The 15,625-nt window shown below is 39.5% G+C and overlaps 1 protein-coding gene across 3 annotated transcripts in view; it reads left to right on the plus strand.

The window, feature by feature from the left end:
• The first annotated feature begins 6,183 nt into the window (after positions 1 to 6,183).
• Positions 6,184 to 15,625, plus strand: part of LOC149169587 (Putative thiol-disulfide oxidoreductase DCC) — a 187,771-nt gene continuing 178,329 nt past the window's right edge. Inside the window, exons 1-3 of one of the 3 annotated variants that reach the window (XM_089428735.1) lie at positions 6,184 to 6,473; positions 6,778 to 6,930; positions 7,252 to 7,419. In XM_089428735.1, the coding sequence (XP_089284861.1) occupies positions 6,353 to 6,473; positions 6,778 to 6,930; positions 7,252 to 7,419 (442 nt within the window). In that variant the 5' untranslated portion in view covers positions 6,184 to 6,352. The remainder of the gene's footprint in view (positions 6,474 to 6,777; positions 6,931 to 7,251; positions 7,420 to 15,625) is intronic. The other 2 variants (XM_089428736.1, XM_089428734.1) reach the window with 2 other exon arrangements.

Consider the following 15,625-nt stretch of genomic DNA (forward strand, 5'->3'; position numbering starts at 1 on the left):
GAAGCTAAGATGGAGGATTCGATGGCAGATTTGAAGATAGATTTGAAGACAGACATGGAAGAATTGAAGAAGTTGCTACAAGAAAGGGTCACTAATGGTGAAAAGGTAGTAAAGGAAACTCATGATGAGAACAAAAGAAATGTTAATCATGATTCCATAGACGCTAATGTTGGATCGAAGAATCACCATATTCCAAAAATCGATATGAGGAAGTTTGATGGCAAGGATCTCGCCACATGGATATTACAGATGGAGCAATTCTTCGATCTCAATAATGTGCAAAACGCACAAAAGGTACGTATGGCAACTGTATATTTGGAACCAAATCAGTTTGTATGGTATCAATGGCTTTTCTCTCGTAAACAATTTATCACTTGGGCAATTTTTACGGAAGAATTGATAGCACATTATGAAGATACAAAAAGCAACACTTTTTTTAGCCAATTGATAAGTCTCAAACAAAAGGGTTCAGTAATGGAGCACATTGAGGAGTTCCAAAAATTGAACATAAGGGTAAAAGATATTCCAGAGGAGCATAGGATTGATGTGTTCATAGGGTCTTTAAAGGATAATATCCAACATGATGTTCGCCTTTGGGAACCTGATTCATTAGAGAAGGCATTCAGGTTAGCAAGAAAAATGGAAAGCAAAATTATGGCAACCAGGAAGCATACCACTCACAACTATAAAGACGGAAGTGTTGTTGCCCCTAGTCTTCCACAACCTATAAGGTTGACACCACAACAATTGGAAGAAAAAAGAGCAAAAGGGCTTTGTTACAGTTGTGATAGCAAATACACTAAAGGTCATAAGTGTGCTGAGAAGAAATTATTCTACATAGATTGTGAAGAGGAAGAAGAAAAGGAGCAAGAAAGGTCAAAAGAAGAAGATATACTCCAGGAACAAAGCCTAGATGAAGAACAAATAAATCCGACCATATCTTGTAATGCATTGGCGGGAATTACCACTCCTCAAACCATCAAGATAGAAGGACAAATCAAGAAGAAAAAGGTAATAGTGTTGATTGATTCAGGAAGCACCCACAATTTTATTCATTGTAGGGTAGCAAAAGAATTGAATTGCTTCCTATATCCAGCACCAGAGTGTCAAGTGATGATTGCAAATGGAGGAACAATAAATTGCTCTGGAAAGTGCCATAATATCAAGCTATCCATGGGAGAATATGTATTGACTAGCCCAATGCTTTCCATTCCAATGGGAGGTGCTGATGTTGTACTAGGAGTCCAATGGCTACAATCCTTGGGTACAATAGCTTTTAATTTTCAAGAACTTTTCATCAAATTTTCTACGGAAGGAAAGGAAGTTGAATTAAGGGGTATTGCAGGGAAACCAGGAAAGATAATCAACTCTAATGGCATGACTAAGCTTCTTAAAAAGGAGCAAAGAGGTGTAATTGCACAATTATGTTCGCTAGATGTTTCCACATTGGAATCATCTATTTCTCCAGATCTCCAAAAAGTCCTGGACAATCATTCCAAGGTATTTGAGACTCCCAAAGGTCTCCCACCTATGCGTGATCATGATCATGCTATTCATCTGATTCCAGGAAGTGTTCCTCCAAACATCAGGCCGTACAGATATCCCTATGCCCAAAAAAGTGAAATTGAACGTATGGTTGCAGAAATGCTAGAGGCTGGTATAATTCAACCAAGTCAAAGTTCTTTCTCAGCTCCAGTAGTATTGGTGCACAAGAAGGATGGATCATGGCGCATGTGTCCGGATTATAGGGAGCTCAACAAGCTCACTATTAAAGATAAGTTCCCCATTCCTGTTATTGATGAATTATTGGATGAATTGCATGGATCAATTTACTTCACCAAGTTGGATCTTCGTTCGGGATATCATCAAATCAGAATGAAGATTGAAGACATTCCGAAAATGGCATTTAGAACTCATGAGGGTCATTATGAATTTTTGGTCATGCCTTTTGGCCTTACCAATGCACCTTCAACATTTCAAGGTTTGATGAATTCAATTTTCAAACCATTCCTTAGAAAATTTGTGTTAGTATTTTTTGATGATATACTAATCTACAGCAAGTCTTGGAAGGATCATGTTGAACATGTTGACAGGGTGCTACAACTATTGGAGGAGAAACAATTATATGCAAAAAGATCCAAATGTTTCTTTGGAGTCCAGGAGGTGGAATATTTGGGTCATATTGTATCTCATGAAGGAGTTAAGGTAGACCCTAGCAAAATTAAAGCCATTAAGGAATGGAAAATCCCCACATCCATAAAGCATCTGCGAGGATTTCTTGGGTTGACAGGGTATTATCGCAAGTTTGTTAAGAATTATGGGAGAATAGCAGCACCTCTAACAACATTATTGAAGAAAGATTCATTTTCATGGACTCCGGAAGCAACAAAGGCCTTTGAACATCTTAAAGAGGCAATGTGCCAAGCACCAGTCTTAGCTACGTCGGACTTCACAAAAACCTTTATTGTGGAATGTGATGCTTCAGGAAATGGAATTGGTGCTGTTCTAATGCAAGATGAAAGACCCATTGCTTTTGAAAGTCGTCCAATCAAGGGAAAGTTTTTAAGAAAAGCTATTTATGAGAAGGAAATGTTGGCAATACTCCATGCACTTAAGAAATGGCGACCCTACCTAATGGGAAGACACTTCAAGGTAAAAACGGATCATGATAGCCTTAAATACTTTTTAGAACAAAGATTATCTTCTGAAGAGCAACAAAAGTGGGTCACAAAGATGTTGGGTTATGACTTTGAAATCATCTACAAAAAAGGGAAGCAAAATGTGGTGGCAGATGCACTCTCAAGAAAGGATGAGGATGTGGAAGCATTGTTGTGTGCCATTTCTATTATCCAACCAGATTGGATAAACAAAGCAAGGGAGGAATGGAAGAATGACGAAGAAGTGTGGGCACTTATTCGAAAGCTACAACAAGATTCCAGTACTTCTGATACATTTAGCTGGCAAAATGATTCGTTATGGTACAAAGATCGCTTATACCTCTATAAGAATTCCCAGCTAAAACAAAAGATTCTTATGGAATTTCACACTTCTCCCTTAGGAGGGCACTCAGGATTTTTAAAAACTTACCACAGGGTTAAGAAGGAATTTTTTTGGGATGGCCTTAAATCAGATATTCAAAAGTTTGTGGCGGAATGTTTGGTTTGCCAGCAAAATAAAGTTGAAACAATTAAGACACCGGGTCTATTACAACCCTTATCCATTCCAAGCCAACGTTGGGAGGAGGTTTCAATGGATTTTATCACAAGTTTGCCCAAGTCTGAGGGAAAGAGTGTCATCATGGTGGTAGTTGACAGACTTACCAAGTATGCACACTTTTGTGCATTATCACATCCATTTAAAGCCAGTACAGTTTCTACTGCATTTATGGAAACAGTTCAAAAGCTACATGGAAACCCAAAGATTATTGTAAGTGACAGAGATCCCATTTTCACTGGAAATTTTTGGACAGAATTATTTTCTTGTCTTGGTACTCAGTTAGCTCATAGCTCATCTTATCATCCTCAATCTGATGGGCAAACTGAGATAGTAAACAAATGTTTGGAAGGATATCTTCGTTGCTTTGTATCTGATAAACATACACAATGGGTCAAATGGTTGCCTTTGGCTGAATGGTGGTATAACACTTCCTTCCATACAGCAACAAAAATGACCCCATTTATGGCACTTTATGGGTATCAACCACCATCCATCACATCATATTTAAGAGAAAATTCTAAGGTTCAGGCAGTGGAACATCACATCGAACATCAACAACAAGTCCTCCAACTCTTAAAGGATAACCTTGTGTTGGCACAAAATAGAATGAAACAACAGGCAGATCAACATCGCAGTGAAAGAAGTTTTGATGTAGGTGATTGGGTATTCCTACGGCTACAACCATATAAGCAAATGTCCCTAAAGCAAACTAAGAAGGATAATAAATTATCACCAAAGTATTATGGTCCGTACAAGGTGTTGCAAAAGATTGGTACTATGGCATACAAATTGGAGCTTCCTGCAGCTTCTCGATTGCACCTAGTTTTCCATGTTTCATGTTTAAAGAAGGTTATAGGTGACAAGCTCCCAATTCAAACAATATTGCCAGAACTTGACGAGGAAGGAAAAATTATATTGGAACCGGAAGCAGTCACAGAAACAAGAACTCGACAACTACGAAATCGATCAATTTCAGAGTATCTTATCAAGTGGAAGAACTTATCCGCTGAAGATTCCACATGGGAGGATGAGAATTTTATGCAGAAGTATCCAGAACTACTCAAGCGTTGAGGACAACACTTTTTTGAAGGAGAGGGGCATGTTGGGTCCCTATAATACTAGTGATTACCCCATTACTATTGTAGTTATACCCCTTATTTATATTTTTGTGCCCCTATTACCCCCATATTGTTATTTCTGTGCCCCATAGAATCTGTCTATTGTTATTTTTGTGGCTTTATATTATTATTGTTAGGTCGGCTGGATTATATTGTGACTCCTTAGACTCCTATATATAGAAAGGAGGTTTTGTCATTTGTATCATCCAAGAATTGCTCATTTATGTAATGTAAAGGAGGTTGCCCCCTCGAAGAGGCTGAATTCTAAGGCGTTGATCTATCTTTTCTATCTTTTCTTGAGCTGGTTTCATAACAGTCTCCTACCCTTTTTGGTTTATATGTCGATAAGCTTGAGGAGTGGTTAAATTCACAAGGGGGTGATGGTATCTATTTGTGCAAGTTTGTTATAAGGCTTCTTTTGTATGTAGATGACCTTATTCTGATTGCTAAAGCGGCTCTTGGTTTGCAAGAGCACTTACTATCCCTTGAGCATTTTTGTAGAAGTGTGGGGATGCAAGTCAATATCAGCAAAACAAAAGTAGTGGTCTTCTCTAAGAAAAAAAACATAACCAGCATAAGTTCTACTTTGAAGACAACATTTTGGAAGAAGTTGCGGATTACAAATACCTCGAGATTGACTTCAACAAAAATCTAAGCTGGAATGGTTGTAGAAAGAAAATAACTTTGGGGGGTTGGAAAGCATTTTATGCTTTTCAAAATAGGTGTAGAGAGACAGAGTTATGGGACTAGAAGACCACTCAAACTCTTTTTGGGCTTCTAGTGATTCCGGTGATTCTCTATGGTTGTGAACAGTGGGCTAGCAGTACCTCCTATATGCAGTGGAAACAAATTGAGAAAATTAAGAAGTGTTCGATTACAAACAAATTTAAGATTAAAAGTGCAGTCCCTTATGATATCTTATTAAGTGAAACAGGGACTGCTCCTATTGAAGCAATTGCTATGGTGCGAGTCATAATGTATTTAAAAAAAATTGAGCAAATGGAAGAGGGTAGATGGCCTAAGGTTGTCTTTAATGATAGATTGTGCAAGAGCAAAAAAACTTGGATGCAACAAAATAACAAATGGTTTAGTAAATGGGGTATTTGCTTGAACGCGTGCCCCATAAACAACAAAGAGATAAAAACTTTTGTTATGGAAAAGTTCCACAAACGTACTTGGGATAAGGAGCTAGGAAGAAAGAAAAATTACTATATTAAAGTGTTTAATCTCACTCATAATCATCAACCAAAAGCATACATAGAGGCCAATATTTCTGGGAGAGCCAAAATTCTTATTACTCAGTTAAGGACTAATTCTCATCAACTCTGTTGTGAAACAGGGCACTGGAAAAGGCTAAAGGAAGTGTGGGAGGAAAGGGTATGCATATTTTGTTATTCCAGAAAAACATTTCATTTTAGAATGTGAGGCCTTCAAAGACAACAGGGAAAGTTATGCAGATATGTTGGGAGCTAGCTCTTGGGATAATCTATTTAGCGAGGGGTTTGTCGAGAAGCTGGGAGCATTTATTGTGAAGCTTCACAGAAAAAGAGCCGAATACGTCAAGTAGACGAAGGAGCAATCTATCTCATTGGCTATCTTTAGCCTCATAAACATTAAAATAATTTCTTCCTTCCTAAATTTAAATTAATTAATTTTTTTTTGAAAATGTAAATATCTTAAATTTAAACTACATACATTTTTTCAATATGATACCATCTTTCACGACCATTACATACATTATTTAAATAACATTATTTAAAATATAAAAACGCTTCTAATGTTATTAAAAAATAACTCCGGGAAAATCCTAAATTTGCAAAATGGGCATAAATATTCATATAAAAATTCTTGTGAGAATTTTAGAATGAAATGGGCAGAGATACATAAGTGGCGAAATTGAAAGTTTAATGTTCAGGCTATTGATTGAAGTTGAAATCAAACAGCAGAGATACATCAATTCAAAGCTGTACGTTCAGGTTATTCATCGAAGTTGAACGGGATCTTATGACGGGGGAATAATGTGGCGAAACAGATCGGGAGCAGTGAAGATGAGAGAGGCCGTCAGGCAGAGGATTCTCAGCGTGGGAAGAAATCATTTGAATTTCATACGCACAGGCACTTACAGCGACGGCAATCGAGGTATGCATTTCTTTTTCTGAAGTGCAATCACATTCTTGGTTTATTGATGCAATCTTGACTCAATTGAATTAGTGGTTGGTGCTGTTGAGATACGCATTTATTCTTCTGAAATGCAATCACATTTTTGGTTTATTGATGCTAACTCAATTGAGTTGGTGGTTGGTGCTGTTGAGGTACGCATTTCTTCTTCTGAAATTCTCTTACTAGACTTTATATGAATTTTTATGCCCATTTTGCAAGTTTTATATTTTTGATACAATCTTGACTAAATTGAGTTAAGTGTTTGGTGTGTTTTAATTTGTAGGCAAGTGTGGCATTGTGAGCTGTCCCTCAAACACTGCATACTTTGTAGGGTACGATACCACAGAATTTGGGACACCCAAAACAGCATCGGGTTCTTTTGTGCTGCAACCCCGCGTGGTCATCTATGATGGGGTTTGCCATCTCTGCAACACAGGTGACTTCTCTCATCAAAACTCACTTGAAATGAATACAAAACAAGGTCAAAACGATTTACTTGTAGGGTGTACCGAACTTTAGCTTCAGAACCCATCTCCACTGAAATTCCAAAATTACTTCATGATATTTAAGTTGCTTCAAGTGAAATGCAAATTTATCCTTTGGATGTTATTAGTGGAGTAGAGGAAATATGATGCGGAATTCATCCATTGTCACCTTACTAGTAGACAGGGTATGATAAATTTTGGGGTAAGGGAGGGCTTATAACTAATCCCAATGTCCAATAATGCTTAAATTGTATCGTTGGAGATGGAGGTAGGGGTGCAGTGGGTGATTAAAGCAGACAAATACAAGAAGATCAGATTCTGTGCTGTTCAGTCCAAGGCTGCAGAGCCATACTTGATAGCTTGCGGCTTGGATCGAAGGGATGTTTTGCGTCGCTTCTTATTTGTGGAGGGTCCTGGTTTGTGTCATCAAGCATCTACAGGTGTGTGTTCATTTTATAAAAACTGCTATCACCCTTTTCCCTGTCCAAATGGAGGAAATGCTGTAGTTTTTCATTAACAGACAAATATGCATTTCCCTTTTCCTCATTTTTCTAATGCAAGTATTTCACTGTATTTTTTTACAATTGGGAAACAATCACATTCTTTTTTTAAGGAACTTTTTGATAGCTTATCAAGAACATGCTATTTACATCCTGACAAAGACATGCAAGAGTGTAAATTGTTACAAGCGCTATATGAAGGCCGTTCATATTACATCCAAAGTCCACTAAAGGGACAAACTCTTGCTGATAAGGAAATGCTTCACGATGCCCAACAGTGGAGAAATTTAAATTTTAATGCCAATTTTGTGGTGCACATGGTGCTTTCGTACTAGGAGGCAGTGCACCGGGTGTATTCACATTAGCGGGCGGATGAGTACCAGAGGGGAAAGACACTCGGCATATGGAGATGCTTTTAAGAGGTTTCAAGGGAAGCTTTGATCAAGTCTACGAACTAATCCAAAAGTTGATGGACTTGGTAATATCATCTAAGTTACATGACACGATGAGATGGGACATGGAGGACACAAAAATACAAGTATCATGACACGATGAGATGGGACATGGAGGACACAAAAATGCAAGTATCTGACACGTGACATGGAGATCCTTGGAACATGACACAGAGGACAGATATATATATATATATATATATATATCTATAACAAATTAGTGAAGTACACACAAAAAATGAAATATAGACAGATTCAATTTAGAAACTAAAACATTTACAAGATGATGATACCAAATCAATCATACATTATACATACAATCATCAACGATGCAACTAGTAATTACTACTTTATCAATGACGATAAATTGACAAACACACAAGAAATTAAAACCATAAATTGCAGTTTTCTCATTAAGTCGTCAAAATCAAAATATATTACATAAATACTAACTCATTGAGTCACTGCTACTATAGGCAGGAATACCAATGGAAGATACAAAATAGGTTAGATACTAGAACCATATATCAAGATAGAGGGGGGACATTGTCAGTGGGAGCATTCCTCCCCTTCTTTTGCCTTTTTCCAGCTGCCCTTGATTGAGCCATGATTGCTGTGATATGAAGAAAAGTAGAATGCTGTAAGCAAAAACAGACTGCTGTAGCAAAAATAAAAAAATTTGAAAGGCAAATCCACTTACCTGCACTTCAAATCTCCTCTGAAACTTGTTTCTGTCCCTTGCTTGCAGTCCAAATGCTCCCATAGCTCCAAAACAGCGAATGAATGAGTGCAAAATCGGCCCAAAAACGAGTTATAAACTGTGCGAAGGGCTTTTTTTCAGGGGGACATATGTCACAAAGTCAGGGCACGAAATTAACACGTGCCCAACATGAGTTTGACTCATGTCCTGCACCCAGGATATGAGTCAAACTCGTGTCAGGCATGTGTCATAGTGGTGTCGCATCTGACACAAAGGATTCATGAGATTGGGGTGGGGTGTTTCATGTTACTTAGGTTCTTATAGGTAGTTGGAAAACCTACATGGTTGTCCTCATATGGTAGGTGAAACTAACCTTAACGGCTAGGTGGAGATGGTTGGAGGTTGAGTTTCCCTCCATATATTGGTTTATGTGAAGACCACCTAGTATGCAGTAACTACCTCGCCCCTCCAGGCTAGGGAGAAAGGGCAAATAAAACAGAAGGCTCAGGATTTGAGCATGCCATCTAAAGTAAAGTTTATAGGTTTAACAAGTATTAATTAGTGGACTATCGCTGCAAAATCTAGTAGGCCTTGTAGAGGGGTACCCCACAAGGCAATCACTAGACCAAGTGACAAAAATAAGTTAGTAGACCATTGTCACCATAGCTACTACCCCTACTCTTTATGGATTTTCACCAATGGGAGGAGTCCTAGTATATAGGTCACCGAAGAGATATTCTAGGCTTATGGGTATAAGGTGACACAAAAGGCTTCTAAGGGATGACACAACTTAGGTACAAGGCTCAAACGATGAAGAAGAGGCAATTTGCTTCCCTTAGAGAGGCCAAACTAAGGCACACTAGACCTAGGGTTTGAGTAATAGCATAGAAAATGGAACAACCCAAAGTCAATGTAGCAAGGAAAGCTTTCTAACAATGTATTCTAGCAAGACAATGGTATGTGAAACTTTCAAGAAGCCCTCAAGTTGAAGCTTAACCAAACTAGGGTTTTTCCTAAGGCAAAATAACTAGGGAAAGAGAAATTATGGAGAAAAATGGATAGATTAGCCACCAAGAGGAATGATTTTGAGGCAACCACTTCTACTGTTGTTGTTGAACTCTCCCAAGACCAAAGATCTATCTCCTAGACCAATTCCACTAAGCCCTAGATAAGGTTGCTTGTCCTTGAGAGGGCTAAAAAAAGAAAAGAGGAAGAGCGAAACTGAATTTATGGATAAAATTTGACTTGATCACCAACTAGACAAGGCCAGTGCCTAGTCCTTGGGTTGATGGAGTCTATGGATGCTTAAGATTGGCTAATCCTTGCAAAGGAGTAAGGATATTTTGATACCCTAGCAACAAAATCTTAACTATTACCTTTGTGAGGGATCAATATTCACTTGGGAGAGCTAATTGAAAGGTTCACCAAGGGGATTGTCATTCACATATTATACATGAGTAATGCATGCAATGATGAAATCTATCTTCTATATAATTTATCTTCAATAACAATGATGCAATAGAAAAAACCTAGATCATTAATACATTCCACACACTAGACATAAAATCAGAAATTTATCAAGAATAAAGCTCACTTACAAGATAACATGCATGTACAATCCTTTCATTGATCCAAGATAACTTCTCCAATGACAAGAATATAGCTCCAATAGATAAAATGCTCCATAGATCAAATCTCTCCAAAGATACAAGAGGGTCGAAATTCTCTAAGAGAGACCGAATTAGTCCGAGTGATGATGTGTGGAGTAGGAAGATTCTCTCTGCGGACAGAGACAATCCCTCTAGCCTAGGGGAGAGGGTCTAGCCACAAACAAGACAATTTGACATAAGTTCCCTTAGATTGAGAATGGATAAGATCCTACCTCTTGTATCGCTTATCCTTGTTTGATGAAGTCCTTGTGTCTTTGCTCCAACGATCAGCTCCTTAATGTCAATCAAGCACCTGAAACAAATAGACAAGAAACCAAAGCACACATGATAGCATACAATAGATTCAACCTACTTAAGAGGCTAAGGAGTCTTAAGCTACCAAATACCATATGCGATTGATATAGGAAACAAAATATCAGTTGTATTATTATGACAAAAAGGAAAGTACAACCTTTGCCTTAGCGTTGCAGGTTTCCTTCGACGTGTCCGGGTTCCAGCACCACTGTTAGCATCTCATGATTCACCTCAAACAATAGAAGTTCAAGGCTTCTTCCTCTTTGCTCCAAACCAAACAAACTACAAACTTATTCTCCCTTTACAAGCGCAAACTAGAAGGCTAAGGCTATCAAGAGTTGTTTTGGCTATCAAGATTTTGCAGATTATTCAAGCCCTTCCATTAGCTAGCTGAGGTTGGAATAGGAGAAGTTTATATAGCTTGAGAGAGGGGACATGGATCCTCTTATGATGGGAGAGGTCTCATCCCTTTTGGTTTGTTCCATTTTAATAGGGGAAAGGAGCCCAAACAGTCTCTCTTGGCTCTATCTTGACTAACCATTTACCAGACTTCTGTTCACGAAGCTTCTAGACCTGGAAGCTTCAACTCCATTTTTTAAAAAATTTCCAAAAGAGGGTCGGCGCGAGTAATGGATGGATACAAGCGCTGATTGGCGCTAGGCTCAGTGTTAAACTCTGCAAATTGGCGCGGGGAAGAAACTGAGGGATAGCACCGACCTTTAAAACTGAGTTTGAAGGAATATTCTCTGGAAATGATGTAAGAGGGAAATGTTCTGCAGATGAAGAGTGATGTAAAGACATGTTCTTCATGATAGGAAAACACATGAGGTTCACTGTAGAGGTCCTCCAAGATCGAGGAACGGGGAGTACAGTGACAGTGAAAAAATGCTATGTAACATGATGATTAGAAATGAAAGTCTTCTCCTTTGTTTATATAAGGAGGATGAGGTCTAATTTTTAGTCTAAATATTCTACTAACATGTTAAATCACAACAAAGCCCTGGGGTTACAAGCCAACCCACCAACTTTTGACAATAAATGCAAAACAAGCTCACACCTGTGAACTGCTAGGCTTCTAAAGCTGATGTCATGGATGAAGTAGGATCCAAATGTCATGCGTTGGTGCTACAAGGTGCCATGCAGGGTTCAAAATTGAAGTCATCATTTCCCTTCAAGAGCTCTCTAGCCTGTCATGGAAGGGCATAAAATTACTTCCCATACGAATGAAGATTAAAATAAAAGATTAGATTACTTATCAAATTTGAAATGAAAATTATTTTAAATTTTTTCAATCGAATGGTAACGAAAATTTTCATAATATGTTTTACTTGTCATTATTTTAATGATCTTTTTCTTTATTAATGATTTTTCTATATACCATGACCATTAAAAAAATAAGGATGTTAACGATTTTTCCCTATGACATGATAGTTCAAAAAAAGAAATATTATCATTTTTATACAATAGAATCCTATTGTTATGGAGCAAATGCATGCATGTATCACCTATTTATTGAAGTTACATTTTAGTAGAGGGCACTGGAAATCAAAAGCTTTGGTTATGGTGAATCCCCTTGTTGCTCAGAGGAAAACAAATCTAGTTCTAATTAGCTCCCCATTCACTTGCTCCTTGGATTTACAAATGATACCTACCAATATTCCGTGGTTCCACCTAAGTATCTTCTTTTACCTACTCCACTTGCTTGTATTCACTGTCTACTTTGCTTGGTTGCATTTATTTCTTGCTCCAATTGCTTGGATTTATGAATAGTACATACATGTCTTCTTTATGCCTACTTAAACTGAAGACACGATAATGGGCACTGTTGCTGTACAAACTAGCAAGCCTTGTAAAGAGGCAGGAGCTAGTGGGCACAACAACACTCTGGGACAAAGGTCCACTGTCGCCACAGCCTAAGTCTCCTTCCATTCTCGGATTTTCACCGACGGGAAGAGTCCCAGTGTAATTCATGTTAATTTTAGTTAGTTTCTATGCTTAGAGCAATCTATTTCAATTTTTGCAGTTAGCTCAATATCTTTTCCAGATTAGTAATCACATCAGCATTAAAGTAAACTGCAAATAGAACATAAACATAAATCGCTGAAGACAAGCCAAGACAAGAGGACAGAAGATGTGGCGCTAGCTAGGGACAAACCCTAATGTGGGGAAACCCTTGATCAATTCTTCTTATATGTTCTTCAATAGTTCAACAGAGAGAGAGAGAGATAGTACATTTACAATAGAAGTCAACACTTCGACTTTCTAGACAAGAGAAACGATCATCTCTACATGAGATCAGTTGAAGACATGTTGCTTCAACTGATTCTCTAAGGTGACTCCTTCACCTATCATTGTGCTGCATCTTGTCCATATGCTGCACCTCACCGTGCTGCACTCATCATCACAGTGCTGGACCTAATGACCATGCCTGCACTTCATGCTGCTTTCCTGTCACTATGCTTGTCAATCACTGGACTGCTCTCATCACGGATCTGCACCCAATGCAACTCTCATCACTGATCTAGTCATGTAGCTGCATCATACATAGTGTTGTACTATACATCACATCATGCTGCACCCCTGTTACATTATGTTTTACCATGCATGCTATAATACCTCATCATTGCCATGCTGTCCCATTGCAGCACCTATGTCTAGCAATACTGATCATATGTATTGCTGCCCATTGCTGTTATGACTGTGTTCAGGTTAGGGCTACCACACAGTCAGGAGATAAGTCCTTTTAGGACTGCAGTTTATCTTGAAGAGCTTTCCCTCATGCCACGCTGCCCTTTGAAGGTGCTGCCCACCCTTGATAGTCCTTCACACAACCTCAGCTATGTGCTTTGGCTTGCAGCCTAGCACAACAACTAGCTGTAGCACTTTGCCTTCCCAAATGATACCCAAACAACAATGTTTCTTTCCTCATGAACTCGAGCAAGCTGACAACACTTACCTGCACTCAAACGCATACATATATAGCCCTGAATCTCTCCTCCTTGTGATTGCGGCTTCCCTGTCTTGCTGTTGTCCATGCTCACGTTGCTTCATGCTATGATAAGGTCCCTTCTGCTGCGGATGAAGTCCTTCTTATGCTGCGGCTAAGGCCTCGACTCAGGGCTCCTCTTGACAACAGTTTAGGGCTTCCTCTTGACAGTGGTTTAGGGCTCCCATTAGCTACGATAAGGGCCTTCCCTTTGTTGCGGTTAGAGTTCCTTTTTTGCAGATTAGAGCCTTCCCTTTGCTATGGATTAGGGCTCCCTTTGTTGTGGATTAGAGCCTTCGCTTTGCTGTGGATTAGGGCTCCCTTTGCTGTGGATTAGAACCTTCCCTTTGCTGCGGATTAGGGCTCCCTTATTGCGCATTAGAACTCCTATTGACTGCATCTAGGGCTTCTTAGATCTGTGGCCAGATCTCCTCCAAGACTGCGGCTAGGGCTCTCCTAGATGACTGCATCTAGGGCTCTTTTAGATGACCCTCTCCACTGCGTCTTCCTTGAGAGAAGACAAACCCAAAACAAGTGGAGAGAGGGAGATCATGAGAGTTGTGTTCTCAAATGATTCAAGGCACCTTTATTTATACAAAAACGTGGAGCACATGAGGGGTTTATTTGGTTGCTGGTCGACCTTGACGAATTGTCCCATAACACAAATAAATTCATATCTCCATGAATACTTATCGGAATCGGATGATCTTTAGATCAATCCTACACCTCTCGATGAGAGGGATCCAAGAAAAATACCAGCAACCATTAATAAGATGACCCACATGGAGTTTGGCCCTAGCTGCCAATTTTAACACTCCCTCTCAACTAGGGAGAACTCCATTCGTTGATCTATATGTCTCACTGTACTATCTATGCCATCAGTGCCCTGCACTGTTCTGCTAAGCTCTGCTTAGTTCTGCTCTACTGAGCTCTGCTAAACCATGAAGAAGAAGAATTGATCGAGAATGTCTCTTACCATTCTCTACTGACCCGAAGTCAGTTTTATTGATTCCAGATCAATATCACAAGAGAGCGTTTCAAACCACTTTATACTGATCCTAGATCAGTTTCATTTATCCCAGATCAATGGAGGTCATCCTAGCATAGGGAGTATGGTAGATACAACGATGTGTCCATCGATAGTACTACTATGGTCCCTAACCCCATTTCCCTGCTCATTGATCAGATGAGAGGTACTTCCCATGAGTCCCAGACTGCATGGGTAGGATGCCTCGACAAGAGAACTAATCATCCTGTCCACAGGAGAACGAATCATCCTGTCCCACAGTCGCCACGGGAGAACTAATCATCCCAGCCCACAGGAGAACTAATCATCCTGTTTCACAGTTTCCACGGGAGAACTAATCATCCCGGCCCACAGGAGAACTAATCATCCTGTTCCACAGTCGCCACGGGGTATCACAGGGGAAGGTTGAACCTGTTACCTTGTACATAGCGCACCACCAGGTGAGGGTGAGTCGTCCTGTGGTCATATGTCACTCCAGTAAGTACCCCAAGCCCCCTAGAGCTCCCAGAGCTCAGTGCATGCAACATGTAGGACCCTTATACGAAGGTCTCTCAACGACTCCAAGTTGTTCGGGAAAATCACAGATTTGACCTTTTCTCGGGGCTTTGACAAAGTGTCTGCGACCTGTACATTAGTCTCAATGCGATGGAGCCTCCTCGCTTATCGACTTACCATATCCCAGATAAGATAGTATCTGATGTCTATCTTTTGGAGCAATCATTGAATACGGGATTCCTCAATAATCGAATCCCCCCTGGTTGTCACAAAGAATCACAGTGGTATTCACCATGTGTACAAACTCAGTGTTTTTAAAACCAATATTCCTAACCGGTAACCGATCAGCAAGGCCATCGGTTGGAACCGGCTGAAAAACCCGGTCAGGAAGGCGATGTGGCGGATTTTTGGCCCTAACCGCTCCTGATCGGTCGGTTTAGGACAAAACCAGCCGATTCCATCCTAAACCGGCCGGTTACTATATAATGTTTATGTGAATGAGCTAGGTTGGTTCAACTAAGA

The sequence above is a fragment of the Pinus tabuliformis genome, chromosome 4_2 (assembly GCF_031772625.1).
Source record: "Pinus tabuliformis cultivar Carrire ecotype Pingquan chromosome 4_2, CPIR1, whole genome shotgun sequence".
NCBI lineage: Eukaryota > Viridiplantae > Streptophyta > Pinopsida > Pinales > Pinaceae > Pinus > Pinus tabuliformis.